General features: G+C 44.2%; 1 protein-coding gene across 1 annotated transcript in view; it reads right to left on the bottom strand.

Moving 5' to 3' along the window:
- Positions 1-14,146, bottom strand: part of SLCO3A1 (solute carrier organic anion transporter family member 3A1) — a 138,146-nt gene extending 124,000 nt beyond the window's left edge. The window contains exon 1 of the mRNA XM_032122688.1: positions 13,757-14,146. Coding sequence (XP_031978579.1) covers positions 13,757-13,930 — 174 coding nt within the window. The 5' untranslated portion in view covers positions 13,931-14,146. The remainder of the gene's footprint in view (positions 1-13,756) is intronic.
- Positions 14,147-24,413: the final 10,267 nt, after the last annotated feature.

Below are 24,413 nucleotides of genomic sequence, written 5' to 3'. Positions count from 1 at the left end.
TGAGGCTTTTCTCATCAACCAGTACATCAAATGCTTTAATTTACTAAGCCTTGCGACACAGGAAACCATTTAAAAGGGAAACAACAAAATGGCCACATTGCACTGCCATTCCACAGCATTTTGTAACAACTCATGAAAGAAATACTGAATTACTGCAAACTTCTGCACGTGGAATTGGGGTCTCTCTAGCACCTAACTAGCAACACCCCAAGCTTGTCCCAGAGCCACATGTGCTGCTTGCTTATCCCCACCTCACACCCTGCAGCCCACACAAGCACTGTCCGTGTCATCCTGCTTACTTGCTAAGTAACACCCTCCTACAAAGCTGTTTACAAACGACTCATTTCTCCTTTCACGTTGTCTCTGTGCAGTGCCAAGGGTACAAACAGGAGCCATGTGCTGGCTGCTGCCAAACTTCCCACTAAAGGGAGAGGCAGGTTGGGAGGAGAGCAAGGAGAGCTATGGTATAAACAGACAAGCCAGGGCTTGAAGGTGACCTTACTGTAGAACAACCAGAGCCTGAAAATCTTTAATGAGCACATGCAAGGAAAACAGAAGTCCCCACCTCTTCTATTTACCTATCAGAGTCTGATGTGAGCAAAAGCACAATAGGAGAGGGGTTCCCATGTAAGACCACTGTCCCTACAGCAGGGAGGTACCAAATTCTGGGAGGAATCCATCACTCAGGCACTAGAGAGTGGGAATTGTTTTGCGTTCACCATTCAACACAAAGCCAGAGACAGACACTAACTAATGGTTACTGCACCCAACATGAGTGCTCTCGCTTCTCTTTCTGTACTTTCCCAAACTGGGTTCTCTCAACCTCCACAGCCATTTCAAATCCCATGTTTTCATCTCCTTCCAGTTCTTCATTCACCCTTTGCAGACAGCTTCTACATGAAGTTACTTCTCTTTATATTCATTTTCTCCCTGGTTTCTGCCTCCCCAAGGTTTATTAGCCAGGCACACAACATTTAGGCTCTAATTTTGCCCTGCTTTAAAGGAAGCTAGACACCACTGAAGCAGTCTACCGCAGTCAGTAACAGAGAAGGGGAGTTTTCAAAAGCACTTTAGTGGCTTTGGAACAAGGGTCCCATTTTCAAAGAGACACTTAGAGTAAGTCACTTCTGTCAGCAACAGCATGGATCAGAAAACATCCTTGAAAATAACACCCTTAGGCTCTTTCAAAATCCATCACTTACCAAAGAGTAAGTAAAGCAACCCCAAGTAGTCTTTTCCACTGAAGCTTCCAAGAGCAAAGAGCTAAATGTTTCAGCCCTGAAATTTCAGGCAGGTGTGAAGGAAAGAGGGATAGCATTCAGCTGGCAACAAGGCTGCATCATAGGTAGGATCATCACAGGTAGGATAACACAAAATTACCACCCCATTAATTAATTTAGTTCAGCTGATTGTGATAACTGCTAGAGACCTGGTTCAGGACCCTCTTTCATCTCAGTTACCATCACTGCAGCAGCTCAGTGCCCATCATCCTATACCACACGTTGACCATGAAACCTGACAATAACACAGCTAGCACATTTGCTGATTGAGAGAGAAAGCCCAAAGAAGGCCTGAAGATGTCCATGACAAAGCCAGGAAAAGAGCCCAAGCATGCCTGGTCTGCACCTTCACCACGGAATACAATTAGTAGTTGTTCCTCAGCCAACAAGCATTACTCCATGAGCTAAGCTGTCCTCTCCCAAGTCTGCCACATGTCACATTGTCCAAATGGGAATAAATCCAGATTCCTCTGGGCACAAATATTAGTCTTAACTCATGAAGGGAGTCAGTTTGGACATGACTCTGGAGCCAGCTGCAAAGTAAGAGCTTGGCTTGAAAACATTACCTACATGTGGCAGGACTATTCCTCTGTTCCTGCTAAGATGCCACCACCAACAGAATCTGCCTTGCCAGTATCGGTTCAGAGGAATCAAGTTGCTGTTCCTCCATCATTTAATCTCTCACTTCCTTGAATAGTGGGTGCAAGGAGGAGGTCAGGAAAATACACAGTGACAGGACTCCCAGAAACACTCCATGAACCTAGTATTTTGTGATGCTGTCTGGATACCAAGAGTTCTGAGCACAATCAGGATGCTGAGAATCAAACTGCAAGTGTCTGAATCTATGCACTATGCACTACAGGGGGCAAATAAAGGAGAAACCAAAGGTCATTTTAGTTTCATTTGCACTTCCAGTGTAGCAAAGTTCTGTGCACCTCTTAAAAATCCCATCCCTTGAAGCCTCGGTGTGATGCCTAACAGAAATCCATGAAAACTTGATCAAGTTCAACAGTAGCTTGAGTACAAGTGTTGGAGTAACCATACACACTCCATTCATGTCAAAAGGGCTAGTTAGCTAAACCAGAAGACCACACTTTGCCACAAGCCATTTGCAGAACATTTTTGTCCATTTTGGCCAACCACTCCCCCAAACTGTAATGCCAGCTCAGAGCAAGTAATTTTGAAGATGAGGATACAGAAGTATTGGTTTGGAAAAATTGTAGGAGAGCCTGGGAAAAAACTTCCATGCATGAGACCATAAAACCTTACACCAAATCCCAGAGAGAACTCTGGTAAACATCCAGGTTTACCTCCAAGTTGTTACCCTGCTAACCAATTGCTCACTGGATACCTGCCCACAGATACCAAAGATGAAGTCCATTAATGTGGGAGAATCTGGAAAACTTAGATAATGTCAAGGGACCCTGGGCACTGTTCAGGGATAGACTTCAAAAGTTTGCAATCTGAAAATACACAGAGCTGATTCTGGAGGCTGCATCCAGTATTTCCCAAGAGTCATTATATACGACTACAGTAATTCATTAGGGATCTGTTTTAATAAGGAGGCAAAATAAAAATTCTGGCAAAAAGCTTGTCCAGCATTGAATTAAGCTGATCAAATCAGTAAATGCCATCTCAAGTATGGCAGGCTACATCATAAGCCCCAAATGCTTCCCCCAAGAAACGGGAAGAAGAAATTTGAAACTTCTGCTTTCTTGCTAAGAAAGAGCAAGATCTGAGATTAAGTGCAACACAGTAGCCTTGATGCACCCTAATCCATGGAAAACACTGAACTTCTGCACAGGGCCAGTGTCTGAGAAAGCTTGTGCAGTTGTGCCAAATGACACAGCAAACCCACAAAACTGGGCCTCTAGCACATGGCTTGCTGGTGTGGCTTAACTTCAATAGCCATCAAATAACTCCCGAGCTGATTTTGGAATCCATTCATTCACACTGTGGTTTGTCAATGCAGAAGCGGCCTCAATTAAGCAAATTAACTCATGGAAGTGAACAGTTTATCTAGCTCCATGGAATACTTGAATACTTTCAGCCTTTGCTCTCAAGCTCTCTGAAGCCATAGGTTTGAATCCCGAAGACTTTGGGAAAGCTCTTCGGTAACACTAAGCAGCTCCCTTGAGTTACAATTCTTTAATAGCATCAAATACACAGACTATAGAAAGAGAACTATCAAAAACCAAAACCCAACCTAGACTAGCATCATAGCACTGTGACCCAAGGGCTCAAGCAGCCATGTGGTTTTGATATAACATTTTGATATCAAACACAAACTTGGGGTCAAAGCACCCCTCTTTGGGCCAAGGCTGGAGAAAACAGGCTCCTGCAGGAACACAGCTGAGCTCAGTGGGCAGTCCTTGCAATGAGCACCTTGGATGAGACCATTTGGGATCACCCAAACAGCCATCACCGCCCTTCACAAACAAGCACCCCTAGACAAGGCATCCCTTCAGCCGAAGCTCCTGTCCCTCAGCCAGCAGCTGCACTGACTTCAGACAGAAGGACCTGCATTATAACGAGCCATAGGCAGCAGGAAACAAAGTGTGCATCTCATGCAGAGGCTGAAAGGCCCATTGTAATTAACTGTTCTCAGCCCTGTACGCTGGACAAGACAAAAACAAAACCCCCAGTTTTCCTTTGCTGGTAAGCCCTAAAAACACTGCCCACTATTTCTCATAAAGGGCCCATACGTCCAGGACTTTCTCTATCACAAACTAGAGCACTTGGCGCAGGCTATGGGAAGGTTAATTCCCACAAAAATCACATTTTACAGACAATGCCTGCAGGACAGAAAGAACACCACCATGTTTTAGTCACACAGACACGCTTCTCCTTGGGCTGAACCCTGCTGCCCAGTGGGGCACCACAAAAACCAGTGACCGATCAGCTGCAGAAAGGACCCAAGCACAGGGGAAATCATTTACCCAACGGCAGCCAACATTCCTGCAAAGAGCGTGTCAGTGCTCAAACATGATTAATGGTTTACTTTAGCTCATGGTGAGGGTGGATGCTCTCCCAGCAGAGCACAGTGAGGATGTGATAGACATACTCCCAGAGAGCCTAGGGGAAAAAGAAGGGGTAGGATGGGGGTAAGATGGGTATTTTGATTTTTGGCTTTGTTTTAAACATCAAAACCTATTTTAATTTGCAATAAAAATTAATTTTCCCAGATCAAGTCTGTTTTATCCCTGACAGTAATTGCTTTATCTCAACCCACAAGATTTTTCATCTCATTTTCTGCCCCCACTGTGTTGAGGAGGGAGTGGGAGAGAAGCTGGGTGGGCATCTGGTTGCAGACCAAGGTTAACACACCACAACATCTCACCAAGCAAGGTGGATACCCTTTAACAAGAAAAGAGTTAAAGCCTGAAGAATAACTTGGAGAAAATAGCTTTCCTAAATCACAACAATTACAGCTCTTCCTGCAGCTCAGGGTGATGATGAGAAGCAAGCTGTAGGACTGAGAAACTGAAAGTCTTAACTCAAATTTTTCTCTTTAAAAATCAAAACTTAGTTATAAATTGTTATTTTTCTGTTGTTTCCAAATTACTGGGTAAGAAAGGATCCATCCCTAACTTGGCACCTCAATGCATCCATCATACAACACTCAGACCACGCCAGGATGAGAAGTAAGCATGTTTCCAGCAGATGAAACTCATTAGCAGGGCACAAGAAGCAGCAGGACACCACTGGGGGCATTCCCCCTTCATGTTTTTCAAAGTCATCCTCTTTCAGTCAATATTTCAGCTTCTCTCTTGGAAAGTTTTAAATGCTTGCCCTCTTCTCTCTTGGCATTTCTCAGTGTAGACAGCACATGTGTTCGTACAGGTCTGGTATTTTTCAGAGGTACAGGGGCTTGCCCTGCTACTGTCCCAAGCAAGGCACATGCCAGTCCTCCAGCAGCCTTTCAGAGATTCCTTTCAAGCCAAAGCGTGAGGTTTAGTCCACATTCCAGCACCAAAACAATCCCAAACATAATCTCTGGCCTCCTGCTAATGATGTGCCAAACTATGCTTGCATGAAGCTGAGAAGTGGAAAGGAGTAGCAACTATTTCATATCCTCCTTTTAGAAATGAAAAACAAGAACTCCAGACAGTCTTTCTGCAGCCCTTCCTGGTAAAGTTCTACCAGAGAAAACAAATACCATTCATTGTTTAACAGGACAGGTTGCAAAACTATTACGTTATGTTTTTTTCTCACTCCCTGTTATTCCTTTGGAGAATTAAAGGGATGAGGTAAATCTGAAACTACAGAAAACTCAGAACTCTGTCCTGCTATGGCAAACAGGCCCACCACTGCTATCCTCTGGCCATGCTGTGTCTGAACATGGGTGCTCCCTGCCAGCCGAAAGCATGAAAAGCTCCATCTAATACACGTTCCAAGAAGACTCCAGGAAAAATACTTACTTTTCACCTTAAACATAAGTTCACAGAGTAATTCCTCTGTTTTAGGAATGCAGAGGGCACCACTACCTGTCACCCCCCACTGTAAAGCAATTCCATACTGTTTCATGCAATTTTCCAGGTATTAAAATGTTAGCTATCACCCTAAAATACATGTATACAGCATTCATTTTAAGGCTGTTTCTTCTATATTGACCCAAACCAAATCCTGATTTCAATTCAGCCAAAAGTCTTTCAGTGGGGGACAAGGAAAAAGAAAGTATACCACAAATATACCACTACTTATCTTTCAAAATGAAAAGCGAAACATTTCTGAAAGGTTTCTGTATTCTTCCACACCCACACTACACATCTCTTCTCAACAATCTAGCTTTCTTTCAGTTTCCTTACAGCAGTTTGTAGTTGCCTTTCAAAGAAAATCAAAAACAACTGAAGAAGATGTTGGATCCAGATGCAAACATCAAAGCACCAAAAAACAAAACTGCCATAGTTGCTTCAGAAACTGGGTGAGTCATGAAGACCTCAATACAATTGAATTATCCAGGTTCTGTCAAAAACTTCACTGTCATTTAATAGATCACCATAAAACTTTTAAGTCTTTTTTCACTTTCAGTAAACTAAGGCATTATGAATTATACAGGTGAACAGCACGGTAAGTGTTTTAAAAGGACACTTAAATATTAAAAATAAGACTATTCCAGCAATCCTTGCCCAGGAAACAGATGTAGCATGGAATAACAACTCCTGTGCTCCCACACCGGCCCTCACAGCCACTTATCTAAGAGCCACGGTGCCTGCAAGCATGTAGAAATCATCCAAGTGATAGCTGCAGACACCAAGATGGTGTTAAAATACACAGGGAAATCAGCTGCCTGCTTGGTGAGGAGAAAGGCTACTATGAAGGGAGAGGCAACAGAGGGGAAAAGCAAAAACCAAAGCAAATTCCTTTTCTTCTTGAAAATAACGATGATAAACATTCAAGCAAAACAGAAATAAATATTCTGCTTTTACACCGCAGTCACCTAAAATAAATTACTGTGTTCAGACACTGCTGCAACAGAAGCTCAGTAAAAGATCTTCAACTTCAGTAACAGTGGGCACTGTGCAAAAGCAGGTGGGGGCTGCCTGCCTCTCTTCAGCAAGGAATACTCAGGTGGCAAAATGCTAAAGCACATCAAACCAAGAATAAGGCTGGGAAAAAAAAAAAGTTGCTAACTGGAGAACTTAGAAAATCTGATTTTAGTTCTGAGGCATTTTCTAGATTTGCTAAATCCAAACCTGTGCTCCAAGTCGTCACCTCTGTATGATTACGACTGCATCCCTCTTTAACATCTGGGAAAAAGGAACATTCCTCTTCCCCATCCTCTCCAACAGAAACAGCTTGGATGCAGGGACCATCTCTCTGAACACTACAGAATGCTTCCCACAACAGGGCAGAGCCCTCCCAGCACTGATGGGAGAAGTGACAGACACTCCAGAAGCTCCCTGAACAGCCTGCAATCACTATTGATCCTACTGACAGCGTATGGAGCAGGGCAGTGTAAAATCTCTACTCAGTGGAGCACGCACTGCCATTTGCGTTGCACTGCCTACCTACAGACAGAGAGTCTAGTGGCTGTTCCAAGGTGACCTGGAGATGGGACTCTTGGGGTTCTAGTCCTGGTTTTGCTGCAGAGCTATAATGAAGCCTTGTAAATCAAAATCAGTGGCCCATTTTCCTGTGCAATAGGAAAAATTAAGTCTTCCAAACTTCAGTGGAGCACTTAAAGGAGTTACTACACAAAGTACTATCACATTTATTTAAACTTCTTTGGATGATGCTTAAAATACAACACTTGTAGTTTCATCTGGTGTTGATCAGAAGAAGAAGCTACACTAATTCATCCAAGCTGCAATCTCACCCACTAAATAGTTTGCCATTGTTTGATCTTCCCGTGAAGGAATAGCTGGAGACCAAGGAATCTACAATTAAGGATTACTATACACAGAGGACAAATTCTTCTTGATGAATTGCAGAATAACCCTTCTGAAGCAATAAATTTACACTGCTGTAGCAGGACAGAAGTTGGCTTTTGGTCCTTTACAATATCCTGAAAGTAAGGGAAAAGAAAGCCCATGCAAACCTGATACACACCCCTTTCTGGGAAACAGGGAGTATCTGCTCTGCCTTGCAGAGGAGGGGAGGGATCACAGTTCCACTGAGCTCTCTCTGGGACAGGGGCTACAGGACCACTAGAAGAGTCACACTGCATGAAGGTCGTAAGCAAGAATGGCACAGCCCTTCCGACCAACGCATTCTCTGCTCTAATTCAAGATCCCTTTAAACCTCAGCTGCAGGAATACTGTAGGCCATTAAACCCCAGAGAGTCTGTCACACAGGCACCCTGCAAGTGCTAGAGGGATTCTGGAAGCGAAGGCTGGACAGAAGAAATGAGATATTGGTTTTACGATGGACCATAACATTTCTAACAGGCTGTTTTGTCTTTCAGGGCTTACAACACAGAGAAATGGAAGAACTGCCAAGTTTTCTGCTAAAAAACAATACAAACACTAAAATCAATTAGTCCACATTTAGACACCAAGTGCATTTTGCCTTTAAATGCCTTTAACCAAGAAGACATCAGATTTTAAGTTGCAAATTGCACATAATACATAATGTAAGAGATAAGCATGTTATCTCTGTACTGTTTCATCTATTAGTCGCAGATAAAAAAACCCCTTTCTCCTAATCAACGTATAAATGCCAGTTACAAGTTTTCTTGGTACTCAAATATGCAACCTACACGGGATTGGAATTTGTTCCTGTAACTTAAATAAAGTTTTTATGTTAATGTGTCCATGCCACACTCCTGATGCACACCCCACAGGAGTCTGAAAGCATCAGAGCCCAGAGCTGGATCTGGTTTCTGCTCCACTCTGCAGTCAAGACCCAAGGAAAAAAAAAATATATATATATAAATAAAAAGGCTTCTTAGAGAAGAAATATGAATGTAGTCAAAAGAGCTAGTTTAGAATAACTTTCTGTGCAACTCAGCTGCAGAACAGACAATATTCTCTAATGGGAAAGGCATACTAGAAACAACTTTCCAGAAATAACATTGCCAGCAAAGATATATTAAGGGAAAATGAACGGTAAGCAATAACCAGCCAATGCTTGGCAATATTCATCCCCACTAAAATGTTTATTTTCACTCCATGGGTTTTTTTACCCCTTAACTACCCCAGTGACAAATAAATTATGAACATTACAGCTAATTTATTACTCAGCACTGCTGAGGATGGAGAGAAAAAAAAGACAGCAGTATTTTAAAGCTGATTCTTATTCTAGGAGAACAAATACTTTATTAAAAACAATAATAAATTAAAAAGGAAAAACTCCTCTTGTAGTTACGTCTGCCCATCCCTAAGCCATTCAGGCTCTGCTGCTGTCAACCAATCAAAAGCTTTATCAATAGCTTCAGAAACAGAACCAAGCCTTAATCTCTGCCTCAGCTTCCCTACCTGTGACATTTCTCCACCCAGTCCATTCAGACTGCAAATACTCAGAGGGAAATTCTACTGTAAAGCACCAAGCCCAATAGAAAGCACTGCAGTATTCCCAAAAACTGACTTTAATGACATCCTCCATGCACATCTTGCCAGATTTCAAGGAGGGTTTGACCAGGTACGTACCACAGAACACAGTATTGTATTTGTTACGTTTAACATGGGAGGGGAACGGGCTGAGCACCAAAACAGCTTAAAAAATCCAAGAGCCAAATTCTACTGTTAAGCCCTCGCTTCCCAGGTGTTCTACCACACAGGGCCCCTATTTCTGTTTGTTCCACCAGGAACCCTTTGGTGATCAACTTCTGTATTTACCCTTGATACTTATCTTCTTCCTGAAGATGGAATTTCAAGATTTTCATTGATATCCCAAACCCCAGAAGCAATAAAACCACACAGACGGAGCCTGTCTCAGAGACCACATACACACACACACACTCTCACCTGGAGTCACACAGCACTAATTTTACTGCAGACATTTAGTTAAGAGAGTTTTTACAGGCTGCAGTCAAACACTGCTACATGGGCAAAGCTCTCCCCAGGAAGTTAAGCACGGCTCAAAAGTTTTCATTCAGCAAAACAAGAAACAAATTGGCATTTATTCCCACGCAAACACCAATGTACCCTCCTTGGGAGGGACCAATTATTTTCCTTTCCATCCCATGCTCAGGCCAGTCACCCTCTATCACTTGATAAAACACATGAATAGCTGCATTCAAAGCTGTAGCAAACAGAGACAGCTCAGTAAAGCTCTGTAAAAACAGCTCCCCAGAGCACACCACAGAACTGGTTCCCAACGCGCTTCCCATATGCACGCCCTTTATCTAAAGAAGCCCATGACTTTGGCAGATGTTGCATGCTTGCAACTAGGTCAGTTTGAACCAGAGTGAGTCGAGGCTAAAGGCTAGGGAGAGAAATTAAACTGCGCTCCTGCTCCACAAACTGTGGCTGTCAAACTGAGAGCTCTTTGCCTTCTGCTCAAGCAATGATTTCACCACTGGCTAGGCAAAAGATTTGACTGGCAGGGTGATGAAATGCCTCAGTGATAAACCGTCAGGAGCACTTGGAACGTTATCACTGGTAAAAATATTCCAAAATATAGTGCACAGAATAGGAATTCATGGGGAGGGAGGTGGACAGGCAGGAAAGTGTTGCCAAGGTATGTGAATCAGCCTTATCGAAATCCTCATCGCTGCACGGCTGGCACGACTGATCCCACTGCTGCATCCATCCGAAAGGCACAAGGCTTCAGCTGGAGAACGGAGGCTCCAGCCCTTCCCTCCTGGTGCCATCTGCACCAGTCACCCTCAGCTCTTTAATCCACTGCCCAGCGCTGCAGGAGAGCAACCGAGGGTGGAAATCAGCTGGGCTTTTAAAAGTTGCTGCGAAAATCCTGACTAACTTCTGCAGCAGGAATCCCTGCAGACTACAAGCAGCATTTTCCCCACTGCCACTGCAGTTGCTGGGAAATTCAAGTTTCCAAAAGCACGCAGGAGTAATTAGATGAAGCCAAATAAATGCATACACAAAACCTTACACGAATATGCAAATAATAGGGTGTATTCAGCAGCCCCAGAAACCAAAGAAGCAGCGCAGGCTTGTATTTGCATAAACTATGCAGGATATGGCACCAAGTAATTTTGGAACATGTGCATTTTGCAAACAGCAAGCATAATAATAGACAAATATTTTGGAACGTGACATTGATCAAATACTCCCTAAAACTTCACATGAAGAACCTCAGAGACACTGCACTATTTAAACACAGACATCTACTACTGGCATCCTGGGGTATTTTCACTGCTGAGTTCTGTGGGAAAAGAATTGGACTTTATATAGATTTTTATCAGCATTTATTATTTATAAAGCCCTGTTGGCAAGCACAATGTTTTATGAACAAATAAAAGTGACTGATCCTTGCTTAAAAACCACATAATGAATGAATGTATACTTTGTACATATATTCAAGCGGATGCTGCTAGTCGATTGTACAGTGAACATGGAAAAGGGGAGGTTTTTTACATCTCTAAAAAGAAATAACAATAGCCACTTCTAAATGTACTGACATGAAAGCCAAGCTCAATCCAAACTGAGCTCTTCAATCACTCCTGAGAAGCCAAGCCCCTGGCTTGTCTTCTTAACAAGCTCAGTTTCTGCCCTCATGGTCTCCCTGTGCAGAACAAGACAGACAAAATCTGAGGAAACCAACTTGTCACCGTATAAGGCAAAAAAGGATTTCTTTTTCTGAATTACAAATAACTAGGGAAAGTCACACATGTGGCTAAGGAAAGCAGAAGTATGAATACAGAACTCCCTCACTGCCGACAGGCTAAAATTAGTAGTTTATTCAACTGCCCAGAACTACACACTGTGCCTGTCCTACGCAGCATCTCCCTACTTGTCTGTCTTTCTGTTTGCTCTCTGCTTTGTCTCGCCTGCTAATTTGTCCCTCGGGGAGCAGCCCAGCAGCCACTGCCGAGCCCCGCTCATCCCAGGGGCCTGAGCAAATTACACCTGGGCAACTCTGCAGTGCCTCCACTGATTCCACCCCATGACAGCACCTGAGAGCAGCACTTGGCCCCATGGGACACTCAGTCTGCAAAAACGATTAAATCCTCCATGCTTTCCACCAAGCATCTTTGCTGCTCCTGCTCTCACTCCCCTGCAGCACCTGTAAGCACAGTGCTGGGCAGATTCGCTTTAAGCACAGATTCACCCTGCAATGACAATTCCACATTTGTATCTGTTCATTGTACGAAGAGCTGTATGGTATTTGTAATGACCGCAGATAAATTATACAGGGAACAGAGGAACACTTGCCCAGTGCAGCTGGGCCACTGCTTATGCATGCTAGGGATTGTTTTGAGCTTAGTTTGCTTTTTTTCTTTCCCCTCACTTGCCCAGTTGTCTGTTACTGCCTGTGGATCCGGCTGGCCATAGGGCACACTGTCATGCTGCTCAGGATACAGACCTGGAGAAGGGCAGAGAGTAGAGACAGCGGCACCTCAGTTGAGCTCACCCCTTGGAGGAGAGAGGACTCTGGGAATCGCAGTGCTCATTTCCAGACGGTGGGGCTGGGGTGCGTGAAACACTCTAAAGCAGCAGCAACGCTACTCCGGTACAAAGCATGCCCCAGGAGTTGGGGAAAACAGGAAAATAAATGCTAAACTGGTGAGGAGTGAGCAATGCAAAGGAGTTTGAGGGAAATGCCACACTAGGGACTATTGCTGCTGATCCTACGCTCAAACACCCCAGCGCAGCGTGCTGATACACAGTCCTCTAGCAGATCCATACATTCCTGGCACACCGGTGCCCACTGGGTGACATCACCCGTGGGCTCTTCCTTGGCTATTACTTTGAGGAAGGATTATCCCACACTCGTTCACACTGACAGCTCATTTTGCAAGTAGCTCATCGGAAACAATATATTTACTTACTAAGGTGTTACTCACATAAAACAGGCATGCTCCTGTCAGGCTCCTACAATTAAGTTATATCTCCATATACTCACCTAGAGTATAGAACTGCTGAATTTATCTCATCAGATGTGATGCAGTTTCCTTTGGAATTACAAGTATGTCTCAAACTAAACTTATGTTTTATTATATGGAGATGAATTCTAATTTCCATTTCATATTAACCGAGACTATTAACCATGGGTAGTTTAGTCACATACCTTGAAAAATTACAGATCACGTTCAGTACAAATTTGCATAAGTAGTTTGAGCATGTGAGAGAAGCAATGCTAAATACTGAATACAAGTACCAAATGCAGAGTTCTTACATTTACTGTAGAATATATTACGGGTATGGCCTCAAAAAGCCTCAGAGATTATGAATACATTTCTTTTCCATGGAAACTATAATTCTCAAATCCAGCAAGCTATTTTGAGAAATTTAAATCAACTATACACTTACATCTGCTGGAAGCAGAACATTTCCACAGGCTGTACACTTCAAGGCACAAGCACAGCCGTATGGACATCTTCCCAACTCTTCTACTACACTTCTGCCTCTGACACCCATCTCACCATGCAGATTTAGTGCTAAAGTCTTATTTGGATTGTTCTGTACCCAACACCGGGACTTTCGGAGCTGCTGCGCTTTGCACCGCTGCATCACTTAAGAGGATGAGGAAAACCGGCAACGCGGGAGGCACGAAGTAAATGCCCCACTAGATTCAGCCGGTATTTATTCAGTGTGAAGTGGAAAGGCTGGCGCTGGAGCCGAGTGCCCGGCCAGCCGCGGACCCGCGCTGGGCACGGCCGCGCTCCGGGCGCTCGGGAGTCCCGCGGACCGGCCGCACAAGTTGGGAGGCAGCGGGTGGGTGACCCCTCGGCACTGCTGAGTCATTTCAGCCGCCGAACGCCGGGCTGCCGTGACCCCCCCGGCCTGGGGGGCTGCCCGCAGAGCCGCCCCGGCGCCGGGGAAACTTCCCCTGCGCTCCGCCGCGCATCCCCTCCCGCGGCTCAGCCCCGCCGGCGCGGGGGAGTACCGGCCGGCCGCACTCACCAGGTACGCTCCCACCGTGCCCTGGGCCAGCATCAGGGCGCACTCGGACACCAGGAAGAGCTGGATGCTGGAGAAGCAGGAGACCTTCCTCCGCCGCCTGCGCTGTCGCGGCGCGCCGGCCCCCGGGAGCTCGCTGCCGCCGCCGCCGCCCGCCGAGCCCTGCTTCCCGGGCATCCTCCCGGGCACCGCCGCTCCGCCGCCGCGGGATGGCGGGCCCCGCGGCTGCTCCGCGCCTTCCTCCTCCTCCGCCGCCTCCTCCTCCTCGGGGTGCCAATCACAGCGGCAACCCGCGGCTGCCTCTCCGCCCGCGGGCTGCTGCCATGACCAGCTCGCCACCGCCTCCGCCGCCGCCTTCTCGCTTCTCCCCTCCCCTCGCCCGGCCGCGCTCCCTCTCTCCGCCGGCTCCGCGCAGGCCGAATCCGCGTCCCCGCCGGCGAGGGGCGGGGAACGCGCGGGGCTGGGGCTGGGGCCGGGGCTGGCGGAGGCTCCGCGGCGGGCGGGGCGACCCCGTCCCGGGCTCCGGGCACGGCGGGGGGAGCGGCCGCAGCGCCCGCCCCGACCCCGCTGCCCCCCGGCTGCGGCCCCGCACCCGCGAGCGGAGGGAGCGGGGATGCTGCCGCTTGGCGCCGGGAGCGGGGATTCTTCCCGCAGGTTGAGGGCAGGATGCCCCCGCATCGACCGGGCCGGCGGCTCCCTGCCAGCGTGTGTCCCCTGTTCCATTGAGCTTCAGGGGCCCCTTTTCAAAGGGAAACGGAGGCCCCACAAATATTAAATGTAAGAAGAAATGAGCGGCTGGAGGTGACCTGCGTCGCGCTGCCGCTGCCATGTGCACCAGCCTTGGCCGTGCTTCGTGTCCCTGCCACCTGCCTTCCATGGTGCCCTTTGTGGTCAGCCCCACCTCGAGTTCTAATTTCAAGAGATATCTTCTGTTAAAAACCACTAATCTTCACTTCTACTATTACAGATCACATTCCTTGTCAGCATAATTGCAAAACCTGATCTGTTTCACTCTTCACATTCAAATCTAGTTCATTTCTGGACCCACACTGGGGGCTGCTGTTCTACTTCCTTGTGTTATTAAACTCCGAGTTATGTGGAGCTTTAAATCCATGATCCATTTAGTACTGGGATGCTCATGGCCTTTGACAGGAAGAATTGTCTGTGGAAACACAGGTTACATTTTTCAAAAATACCCATAATTTGCATCCTAAATTTCATTTTCAAAGGTAGAGGAGGCCTTGAAGCTCCTGAACACATCAGAAGATACCTTTGAAAGTGGCACTTAAGACCGTTCTAATTTTCAAGGCATAAACCAGTCATCACCAGAAAGTCAAGAGAACTGATATTTTGAATGAGCCCTTTTTTCTTCCTGTACTCTTTTTGAGTTTCTTCTCCCAAAATATTATCACCTTTGGGGGCTTTTTGTTTTGCCCTATTTTTACGCGAGTAACCTTAGTAAACGCGATGCTGAAAATCTCTGGGCAGAGTCTCCACCCAGGTTGATGAATCTTTGCTCAGACCAGCTGGTGCACATTGCCCCAGCAGAACTGCAAACCATTGCTTGGAAAGAAAAGGGAGAGACCTGGCACAGTCAGTTGCTGCCCTTTGCTCATCAGCTGCCAACAGGTCCCTCCCATCTTGAACTTTGTCTTGCTACAGCTATTCCAGCAAGTCTGGGCCACATCAATAGGTGTCAATAATCCAGTCTACCCCAGGGACACAGTCTCCCAACATTAATGGCCTGAGGCATAGTTATCAAACAATTAGTGGGGAGAGCAGTCTGGTGCTTGTAGATGAGTGGTCTTCATTTTAATGAGATACAGATCGGTCCTCCAGACATTGCAAGCCTCACAAGATGCACGTTAGAAACTACCTGAGGCCTCAACTGCCAAGGTTTTTGCATGAGGCCATGAGAAACTGGCTCTTCCATACAGGTTTCTGCCAGTTCATAAGGTGTTTGTTTTCTATCCTGAAAAAACTGGTTCTTCCACCAAAGAAACCCCAAAAAGGCAAGTTTTCCGGAAATCTCTTTAGACAAAAAAAGTGCTCATCTCCTTCCTGAAATGTTTATTTAGGCACCTCTTCTATGAAAATTCTGAAGTTGGGAAGCTAGCAAGGTCTCTATCTCTAGATGGGTGAATTCACAGACTAATTCAATTAGCATGGCTAGACCGATGCTTTGCTCTAGGTGGATGCTGTAGTGCGTTATGAACAGGATGGACAAGCTCACAGACTTTTAAATAGGTGAAAACAGAGTGGTGTATCTTAAAATACACCATACAGAATTATGCTAGGGGAAGTCTTAACGTTTCTTGAAAAAAAACAACAGAACCAATACACATTTTTGGGGCATGCTGCTCTTTCCAGTCAACTTTTGCCTGCGCTAGGTTAGATGCTAAAGGCAGAAAAGCTCTGAAAACTCATATAAGTTTCAAGAATATATCTGGAGGCAGAAGTGAACTTTTGCACGTGCTACTGCAGTTACCAATATTCAAGTTGATGCTTTAAAGCTCTTGAGAATATATATATGTAATATATGCAAATGACATCTTGTGTCTTGATCACGTCTTAGACATCCTGTTGGAAGAGTTTGTCCAGGCTGATACACTGCTTGTCTTTCAAAAGGAAAACAGCTGCTAGAAAAATTTGACTCTAATACTAATTATCTGAAACATCTGGTTGCTTGGTTTATTGCAGCAGAATACAATTTTCAGTTCAGTTTCTGTCCAAAAGAGAATGCCTGGATTTTTTGCTCTTCTTTATGTTGTAAAGAAGAGCAAAACACTTAATTCCTTTAGAAAAATTCCTCCTAGGTTGCTCTGCTGAAAGAAAGAGTGAGGGTCTTGCATCTCCACTCAAGTACATTGGTAGACCTGAGTTTGCTTTTTGCCACCTCTCAACAGACCACATTCCTGAGACATCTCAGTAGAATGCTTCAAGGATGGACAAGTGACCTGGTTGGATTTAATAGTTAATTATTGCTATACCCAAACAGCTTTTCTGGCCTAAACTGACTCAGCTTTAACTACTAATGTGTGGAATACTAATGTTGTTGGATTATCATTAGCCTAGAATGAAAAATGAGTCTATAGCTAGAATAGTCCCATCTCCTCAGGGCTCAGCAGTTTTGCCAGCACAGTTCTCAGCTGTTTCCCCAACCAAAGCAAGCGTTTCCGCCCACAGTAATTTGCACTAAATATCTTGCAGATACCTTCTCAGGTTTTTATAAACACTCCAATGTTCATTGCTGGGAGGCAGCGTGCTGCCCTAGATAAGGCTGGTCACTCCAATCTTAAACAAGCCAGCTCCCCTAAGACCACCTCATTACATCTTGTCTCTGGACATCTCCTTGCTGAGTTCCTGTGGGCTTTGCCCAGCATTCACCTCTGGGTAACCTTAGCAGGCAGAGTTTTCTTAATCTGTCACCACGCTGAAACAATTTCTGCTTTAGTTCACTTTTTTCCCCTCCTGTTCATGGTTAATACTACTGCAAATTAGCTGTGTAATCGTGTGTCTTGATACTAGGCAGGCATAACTTTTTTGATCCATGTGTAGTCATTGCCTGTGGTATATGGGGTGTGTGGCACTGAAGAACTGAGAGAGAGCTGTGAAGGTTGAGGACCTTAGTGCAGTACTTGACTGGTATCTTACACCTCAAGGGGCAAAAGTGCAAACTGAAAATCTAAGCTGGAGCATCAGCAGTGTGGGTAACAGGAGAAGGAACAGGAGAGGATGATTTCCCTTCAGCAGAGCTGGTGGAAACCGCTCCTGTGAAATGTGCCAAAGCAAGCAGCTGAGCTGTATCATTAGGCATCTCTACAATTGCCATTGGAATTGTATTCCCAAACCTTCCAGACATATTTTACAGTCCAGGGAGCTAATGTGTGCCTCACCCAGTACAGCCTTACTGGAGCAGTGTACCTATTCTTGCTGAGGATGTAGCAGGGAAAACCAAGAACAGGTGCTAAGAGAAGACAATGGTCTTACAGAAGACCTGTGGTAAATGTTAAAAAAAACTCCAACCAAGGCAGTGGTGCAACCATAACTATTGACTTCTGCCACCAAAACTGCTTTGGATGTTCTCTACAGGGTGACTGCACTTCACTGCTCTCCTTTCCACTGCTGTAGGTCAGGAGCAGCTATTGCAGTCTGACACTCACCCAAGTGTCTGCATCCTCACCCCTCCCCATGGCTATGGTTTTAGACAGGTGTTTGGGCAGCATTGGGGTTGCTCTCCTGCCCTGTGGCCCTGGGTGCCAGCCCAGCTGTAAATCGCTGCTAATCTGACATAATTGCAAGGGTGACTGAGGAGCATCATCGTGAGAGCCGCCCTCGGGCATGCTTGCCTCAGTCTGCCGGGTTGACACTTGTTCTGCCCCTTGCTCTGGCAGAGGAGATGCTCTCACCTGGCTGTGAGGATGTCACAGCGCTGCATTAGGTACAGGAAAATAATGTTCCTGAGAGGTTTGCATTCTGCTCCACTCAAAATCCCACCAGTGAAGTTAAAAATCAGGCACAGCTGTCTCAGATACCAGTCTCTGACTACAACCATTTGGGTTTCTTTCCAGGACAGTGTATCCATGTTCGGGCCAGTTTCCATTTGCTTTAAGCCATTTGGATGAAAGGAGAGCTCATGTGCTGCCAAAACAGATTTGCATGTAACGTAAATCATATCCCCTTGGCACCAGATCTGCCCCCCTGACTGGTCCTGCTTGGTGCATTTGTCTGAGGGAAGGCTTACATATTAAGAAAATAAGGAATAACTTCAGATATGTTCAGAGTACAAGGAGGAAAATGTAGATAAATAAAGGGCTTTAGCCAAGAGGCTTTTCCTTGGGATGGCTTTGAAATTATGTTTTGTGATTCTCTGGTGTAAAACCCTGTGGATCAGCTGGTACAGGAGGGAGGAGACAGGAAGGGATTTTAATCATCTACTGGTGTAGAATGGGGGTATAAGTGTGCCCATCAGCCAAGGGTGTATGGCAGTAAGGAGAGTGAGACTGGGGCAGCTTGTGGTTGTATCAGCAGCTGTCATTTCCAAGATACCATGACAATAACAGTTTTAAAGCAATTTCTTTCTATAAACACTTCTGACTTTACTGCCTTGCTATTTTGAGTCCTGCTGGAGACTTGGACTCATTAAAAAGGCATTTCCTTCAGACAAGCAGATTAGATAGCTGTTCCTTCCCCCACATGATGAAAGGACAGGGAACACCTCACTGAAGCTAAAAACTGCAGAAAATTAGGACACATTAGTTTAACAAGAGGTGAAAGTTCACCTTGAAATCTCCATCTATAAAAAGAGTTAAAAAAGAGAGTAGATTCTTAAATGCAGGAATTGGGTGTTTTGTCTAAAATCCACATTGCATAAACCTGGCTCTAACCTCTAATTACGATTTCCCAAATAAATGAGACTTGGATCTGAAGGCAGCTGAATAATCTCTAGTGCCACTGACTCCATGAGACCTGAGGGCATGCGACACTTTTACAGCAGAACTAGGCACCCAGCAGGATCATGGTCTAAATGGAAATCAGAATGACTTTTGAATTAAAGCAATGTCATTTAGCAAACACAGTATAATTGTGGAGTACCTGCAAATATTGACATCAGCCTAACGCCTCATTTAGTAGGAAAGTTAATTTGCAGAATCAGAAAATGAAAAGTAAATTACTGGACAATAGACTGCTGCTTTCCTATTAATCAGCATCTCATAAAGCAATGCTTGTCCAAACTGTAAGTCAATATACAATAAAAATATTTAATTTCTTTATAGTAAGGATGAGACCTTGAAGCTCTAATTCTAGAAGATAATTCCATTTAATCAGTCAAAAAGGGAATGTCATGGGTATTTTACACATTGATGTGCATTTGTGAAACAACTAGGATACTTACTCATGGTAGTAACGCCTTATTACAAATATTCTGCTTTCCTGTCACTGTCACACTCTGGAAAATATTCTTGGCCAGACCCGTCCGTGGCTGATGATGCGGCAGAAGGCAGTGCTCCCTGGAGTCTGTACGAATTCATTGTCCAGGTGGTGGGGTAGCACAAGGAGTGATGGTGGCATCTTTTGTGTAGGAAGTCACACCAAGCCCTCACACAGTTGCAGCTGCTGGTGACACACAGACACTTCTGCCCAACTCTGAGCATCAATATTAGTGGGTCAGCCCAAAGTTCATTGCTGTGATTTCATTTTGATGCCTTACTCTGGGTTTTTTTTGTGTTAGCTGGACACAATTTGGGTCCTTCTACGTGTCCACCTTGTAATTAACTTCATTTAAAAGCAAAATGTAGCAGAGCTTTTATATGAATGTTTGTGAAGTTCTTTGGACCAAGGGAGCTGTAAACACTTTGTAAGCAAGTGGAGTTCCACCCAGACACTGAACACTTGTGCCCTGACACTTCGTGCTAGAGGACTTGATGGACCCAGTACTTGTAAATCAGACTGTACCCTTAATAAAGAAATTGTTTACAGTGATACTCAGTGGCATCTTGAAATCCAGCCATGGGTGCATGGGCTGACTTCTCCTGGAGCCTTTTATTTACTGCCCATGACCACATTCTCAGTGGATCCTGCAGCTTGGCATGAACATTTTCAATCAAACATTGCTTGCTTTCAGCGCAGTCATATTTTTTCTCTAGACATAATGTAAAGCATGTATTTGTCTCATGATACTGGTTCCTGGGTTTATTGAAATGACTGTTGTATCTCTTTGAAGAATAGATTTTATTAACATCTCTGAGCTGGTAAAAACCTGGCTTAGGGTTTTTCTGGGTTAGCTGTTTCTTTCCAAAGGAAGAGACTTTCCTGTGGTGATTTTGTGGCGAATCTGTAGTACCAAGGTCTCTCTAAGACACACTGTAGTCACAGATGAAGTGAGCCAGTGTGGAGGGTGTTCCGTCTCTCAGGCTGAGGTAAAGGTGTTCATGGGAGAGTGGGAAGCTGAATGACGATAGATGACAATTAAAATAGTGGCCTGTGTTTTCCATTAAAGAATCGAGGCAATCAGCAAACACAAAGTAGGACAGTGCAGACAGAAAAGGGAGGAGCTGCACTGACAGCATTGTGATGTTGTGGAACAGCTCCTCAAAACAAAAGCAACTCCCATAAATGAGAATTTTTATTGCTTTTTTTTTTTTTTCTTGGCCAGAACTGAGTTCTCCCACCCCTTCAACTGATGCATGACCCTAGTTCAATTCAGTAAGTTCATCCTAAGAGCAGCTAACTGTGTTGTTGGGTGTTACCTTATATACTTATGTAATTTCAGTTGGGTGAGCTTGATGTAAAAGAACACCCTTTTGTCACCTTAGCTGTACCAATGCCTCTGGGCACCATAAGGTCAGTCACAATCTTTTTGGCTGGACACATAGCCCTGAGCTGAGTTGTAATCTTTTAGGTTCATACTGATTAGTAACAATGTGTCTTTGAAAAATGGCAGCAATATGAGTATATAGTGAGCATTTTGGCCAAAATTAAATGTTTTTCTTCTGTCTTGTACTCTACTGTAATAGCCTGTTAGAATTGAGTTTCAGCATTCTTGACAGCATTTGGTCCTCAAAGGTTTGCACACAGACTAATGGAAGCAAGAAGGAACTTCAAGAATGGAATTGAGTTTTTTTAAAACTTATTTTATTGAGGGTTTAGTGGTTTATTGTGCTTTATTGGTTCAAGCATTTAGAATTAACAGAATCTCTATATTACTTCATGTCTATGTGAAACTGAAATGTCCTTGCCAGCCTCTTGTAGTAAGTAATGTCTGAGTACACAAACTGATATTTAAGGCAATGGTCATCTGATATGAAGACTTGAGTGTGAGGGAAGCCTTTACTGAAGTCATTGCAGAAGACTGGCTGAAGACCTTGCAGAGCATTCCTAAGGATCTGCAGGCAAAACTTTATCCAAAGAGCACCAGAGTCCTTCTGCATCCTTTTCATCCCTGTGGTCCTAGAGGCTGAACTTCCCCTTACGAAGGATGCTTACAATGTCTGGTATGAAGGAGTACAATATCCCTGAAGCAATGATAAAAATGCAGGATGGAGGAATGCAGGGGAGAGAGGAGTTGTTGACCTCCCTGGAACTTTGCTAAATCACTGAAAGATAAAGGGAATTCACTTGCTCCTGGCCTGACCTCCAGTAGGAAAACAGGGCAATGAAATGGGAGGTCAAAGAATAAAACTAAGTTATTTGAGAGTGCCTCAGTAAGGCAGCAAAGAGTTGCTCTACTTGACCTTGAAATAAGCAAGGCCCTCAAGGAAAAAATGTCCTATTCATTTACTTACTGTGAAGCAATGGAGCCCATATTTTGGCTGATGTAACAGAACAACTCTCCTGTAAAAAAAAGTCAGGGTATGGGAAAGGAAGGTGTCATTAAAGGAGATTTGTGAGCTTGTTATCTTGATGCTTCTCAAGCCTTGCCTGATGCTAATTCTAGAGTGTTCAGTAAGCATGGAGAAAATGGAGCAACAAGGAGAGGCAAAGCCTGACAGGTTCTTAACAACGTTACGTTCCTGCTCCACTTTTCATTGCTATTTTAAAAAGAAAATAATTGGGTTACAGGAAATATCCTGAAAGCTCTCAGATGAATGTTTGCTGTTTGGGTAGAGTGGCCTGCTGGTGAGCCCTCAGCAGTTATTTTTCATTGAGAAAAAGACACAGTTTCTATCTCCTACATTTTTGCAGTGTGAAGGGCTGTCCTCAAGCCAAGAATGGCATTCTGCTAATGCTGAGGGGGCAGCAGTGGCGATTTGGATGCTAATTATTATCTCACAGCAGAGAATGGGATGGCTAGTTCGAATGGATTGAAAAATAAATAATCTCTCACTACTCATTTAAATGTCCTTCCCCTCTAAATCAAGAAAGTAGTTCTAGCTTTTTAAACTCATGACGGGACATCAAGAGATGGGATTCACTCTGCCACTAAAATTGTTCATCTTCCCAGAGGAGACCATATGCACTTACACAGGAAAGTTACAGACAGGACCTAATCTAGAGAAAGAAATGACCTTGAGATGTTGTTTTCAGGGATATTCCCTAGAGCTCAGTGGGATCTGGTGCCATAAAGACACCACAACCCATATTGACACCACAAGGATGGGAACTATTTCCCACAGCCTAACAACAAACACTTGAAACTATCATTCAGGATCTACCTTTGCACCCACACCTTAGCTCCCTTTCTAACTTTCAAAGTCCCTTTTCTGAGAGAAACATCCTAACTGTCAATTATGAAGGATATGTTTGGCTGCATAATTAGGATGAAGGACAGTTGTTTGGAAGGCCACTATTATTTTTATGTATCTATGGTAATATAAAACTCTCCTGTAAATCAATCATAAATGTCTCTTCATTGATTTATGACCAGTATGTGAAAACTGAGAGATGGCTTGAATGCAGATTTTGTTATAAATTAGTTCCCTGAATTTTTGTTCCAAATGCAATAATTTACTATTATTAATAGTCTGTGCACATCGCATTGAAGCAAAATGGAGCATGGCAGCTTAAGACAACCAGTGTACTCAACCAAACTTCCTTGCATAACTTCCTCCCCGTGGACATATGTCATTAATCTTTTGACAAGAAGCATCTTGATTCTTCTCTTTCGTACAAAATTAAAAATGCCTTTCTGGAATAGAGAACTGAAGTAGTACATCAGCTGAGAGAATGAGAATCAAGGTCTTTACAAAAGATACAGCTTTTTAAATATTCAGCTTTGTTGACTTACATAAATTGCAGCAATGCCTACGTGGTCTGTTTTGGACTGAAGTTCTGGAGGTGCTGCTTTCTCCTGCACCAAGGCTCAGTCTCAGCTCTCCTCTATGTGGAGATTGTTTTACCACCTGGACAACACAATATGATAATGATTATTCAAGAGAGTGACTGTCACCCCAGTCATTCCATTGTATCAGCATGCCTTTTCTCAATCAAGCTGAACAGACCCTCCGTGAACTATTGCTGTTGTTTGCTTGAGAAGAGCTCATTGCCAGAGCTGATCAAAAGAGATGCTTCAGCCAAAATAAATACACGTATTTCTGTGCAACTCAGCTTTTTATGTCATTTTTCATTAAAAGCAGTATGCTTTGTTTGCTGGATTTTCTATCAGAATTCTCCTTTCAGTAAGTGAAAACTACAATGACAATTTTAACAGCTTTATCTATAATTTTTCTCTGTGTTTTTCTGGGAAGGTCAATAAAAGTGTGAAAATATGTCCATTTTAAGTTTCAAAATGAAAACGGAGACATCAACATATCTGTCAAATTGCTTGCTCTATCTTGATTATTTAGCCAGCAGAATGCACCTTACCGCTCCTTGTGTGTTATGAATCAGCCTGGTAACACTGACATTACCACAGTTTTCACATCCTACAGAGCTTTTTGTGGGTTTAGGTTTCCTAATAGAAGCATTAGAGGGACACATTTACATGCTGGCTCTGATTTATGAGTAGGTTTTATTTGTGGGGAGATTAAATTGTGGTAGGTTGGGTCTGTTTGGGTTTCCTCAATAGCCTCTGAGTAGTTTTAATACAGGTAGCCCTCACAGTAAATCAAGTGTCCCAGCTGATTACAACAAAGTGAAGCTGTGACTCATTACCTGGTAGAGGAGCCTTTCCTCAGACTGTAACTCATTAAACTGAGGGAGTTATTTATGATCCTTGCAG

The sequence above is a fragment of the Corvus moneduloides genome, chromosome 13 (assembly GCF_009650955.1).
Source record: "Corvus moneduloides isolate bCorMon1 chromosome 13, bCorMon1.pri, whole genome shotgun sequence".
NCBI lineage: Eukaryota > Metazoa > Chordata > Aves > Passeriformes > Corvidae > Corvus > Corvus moneduloides.
This window is presented reverse-complemented; position numbering and strand designations above follow the sequence as displayed.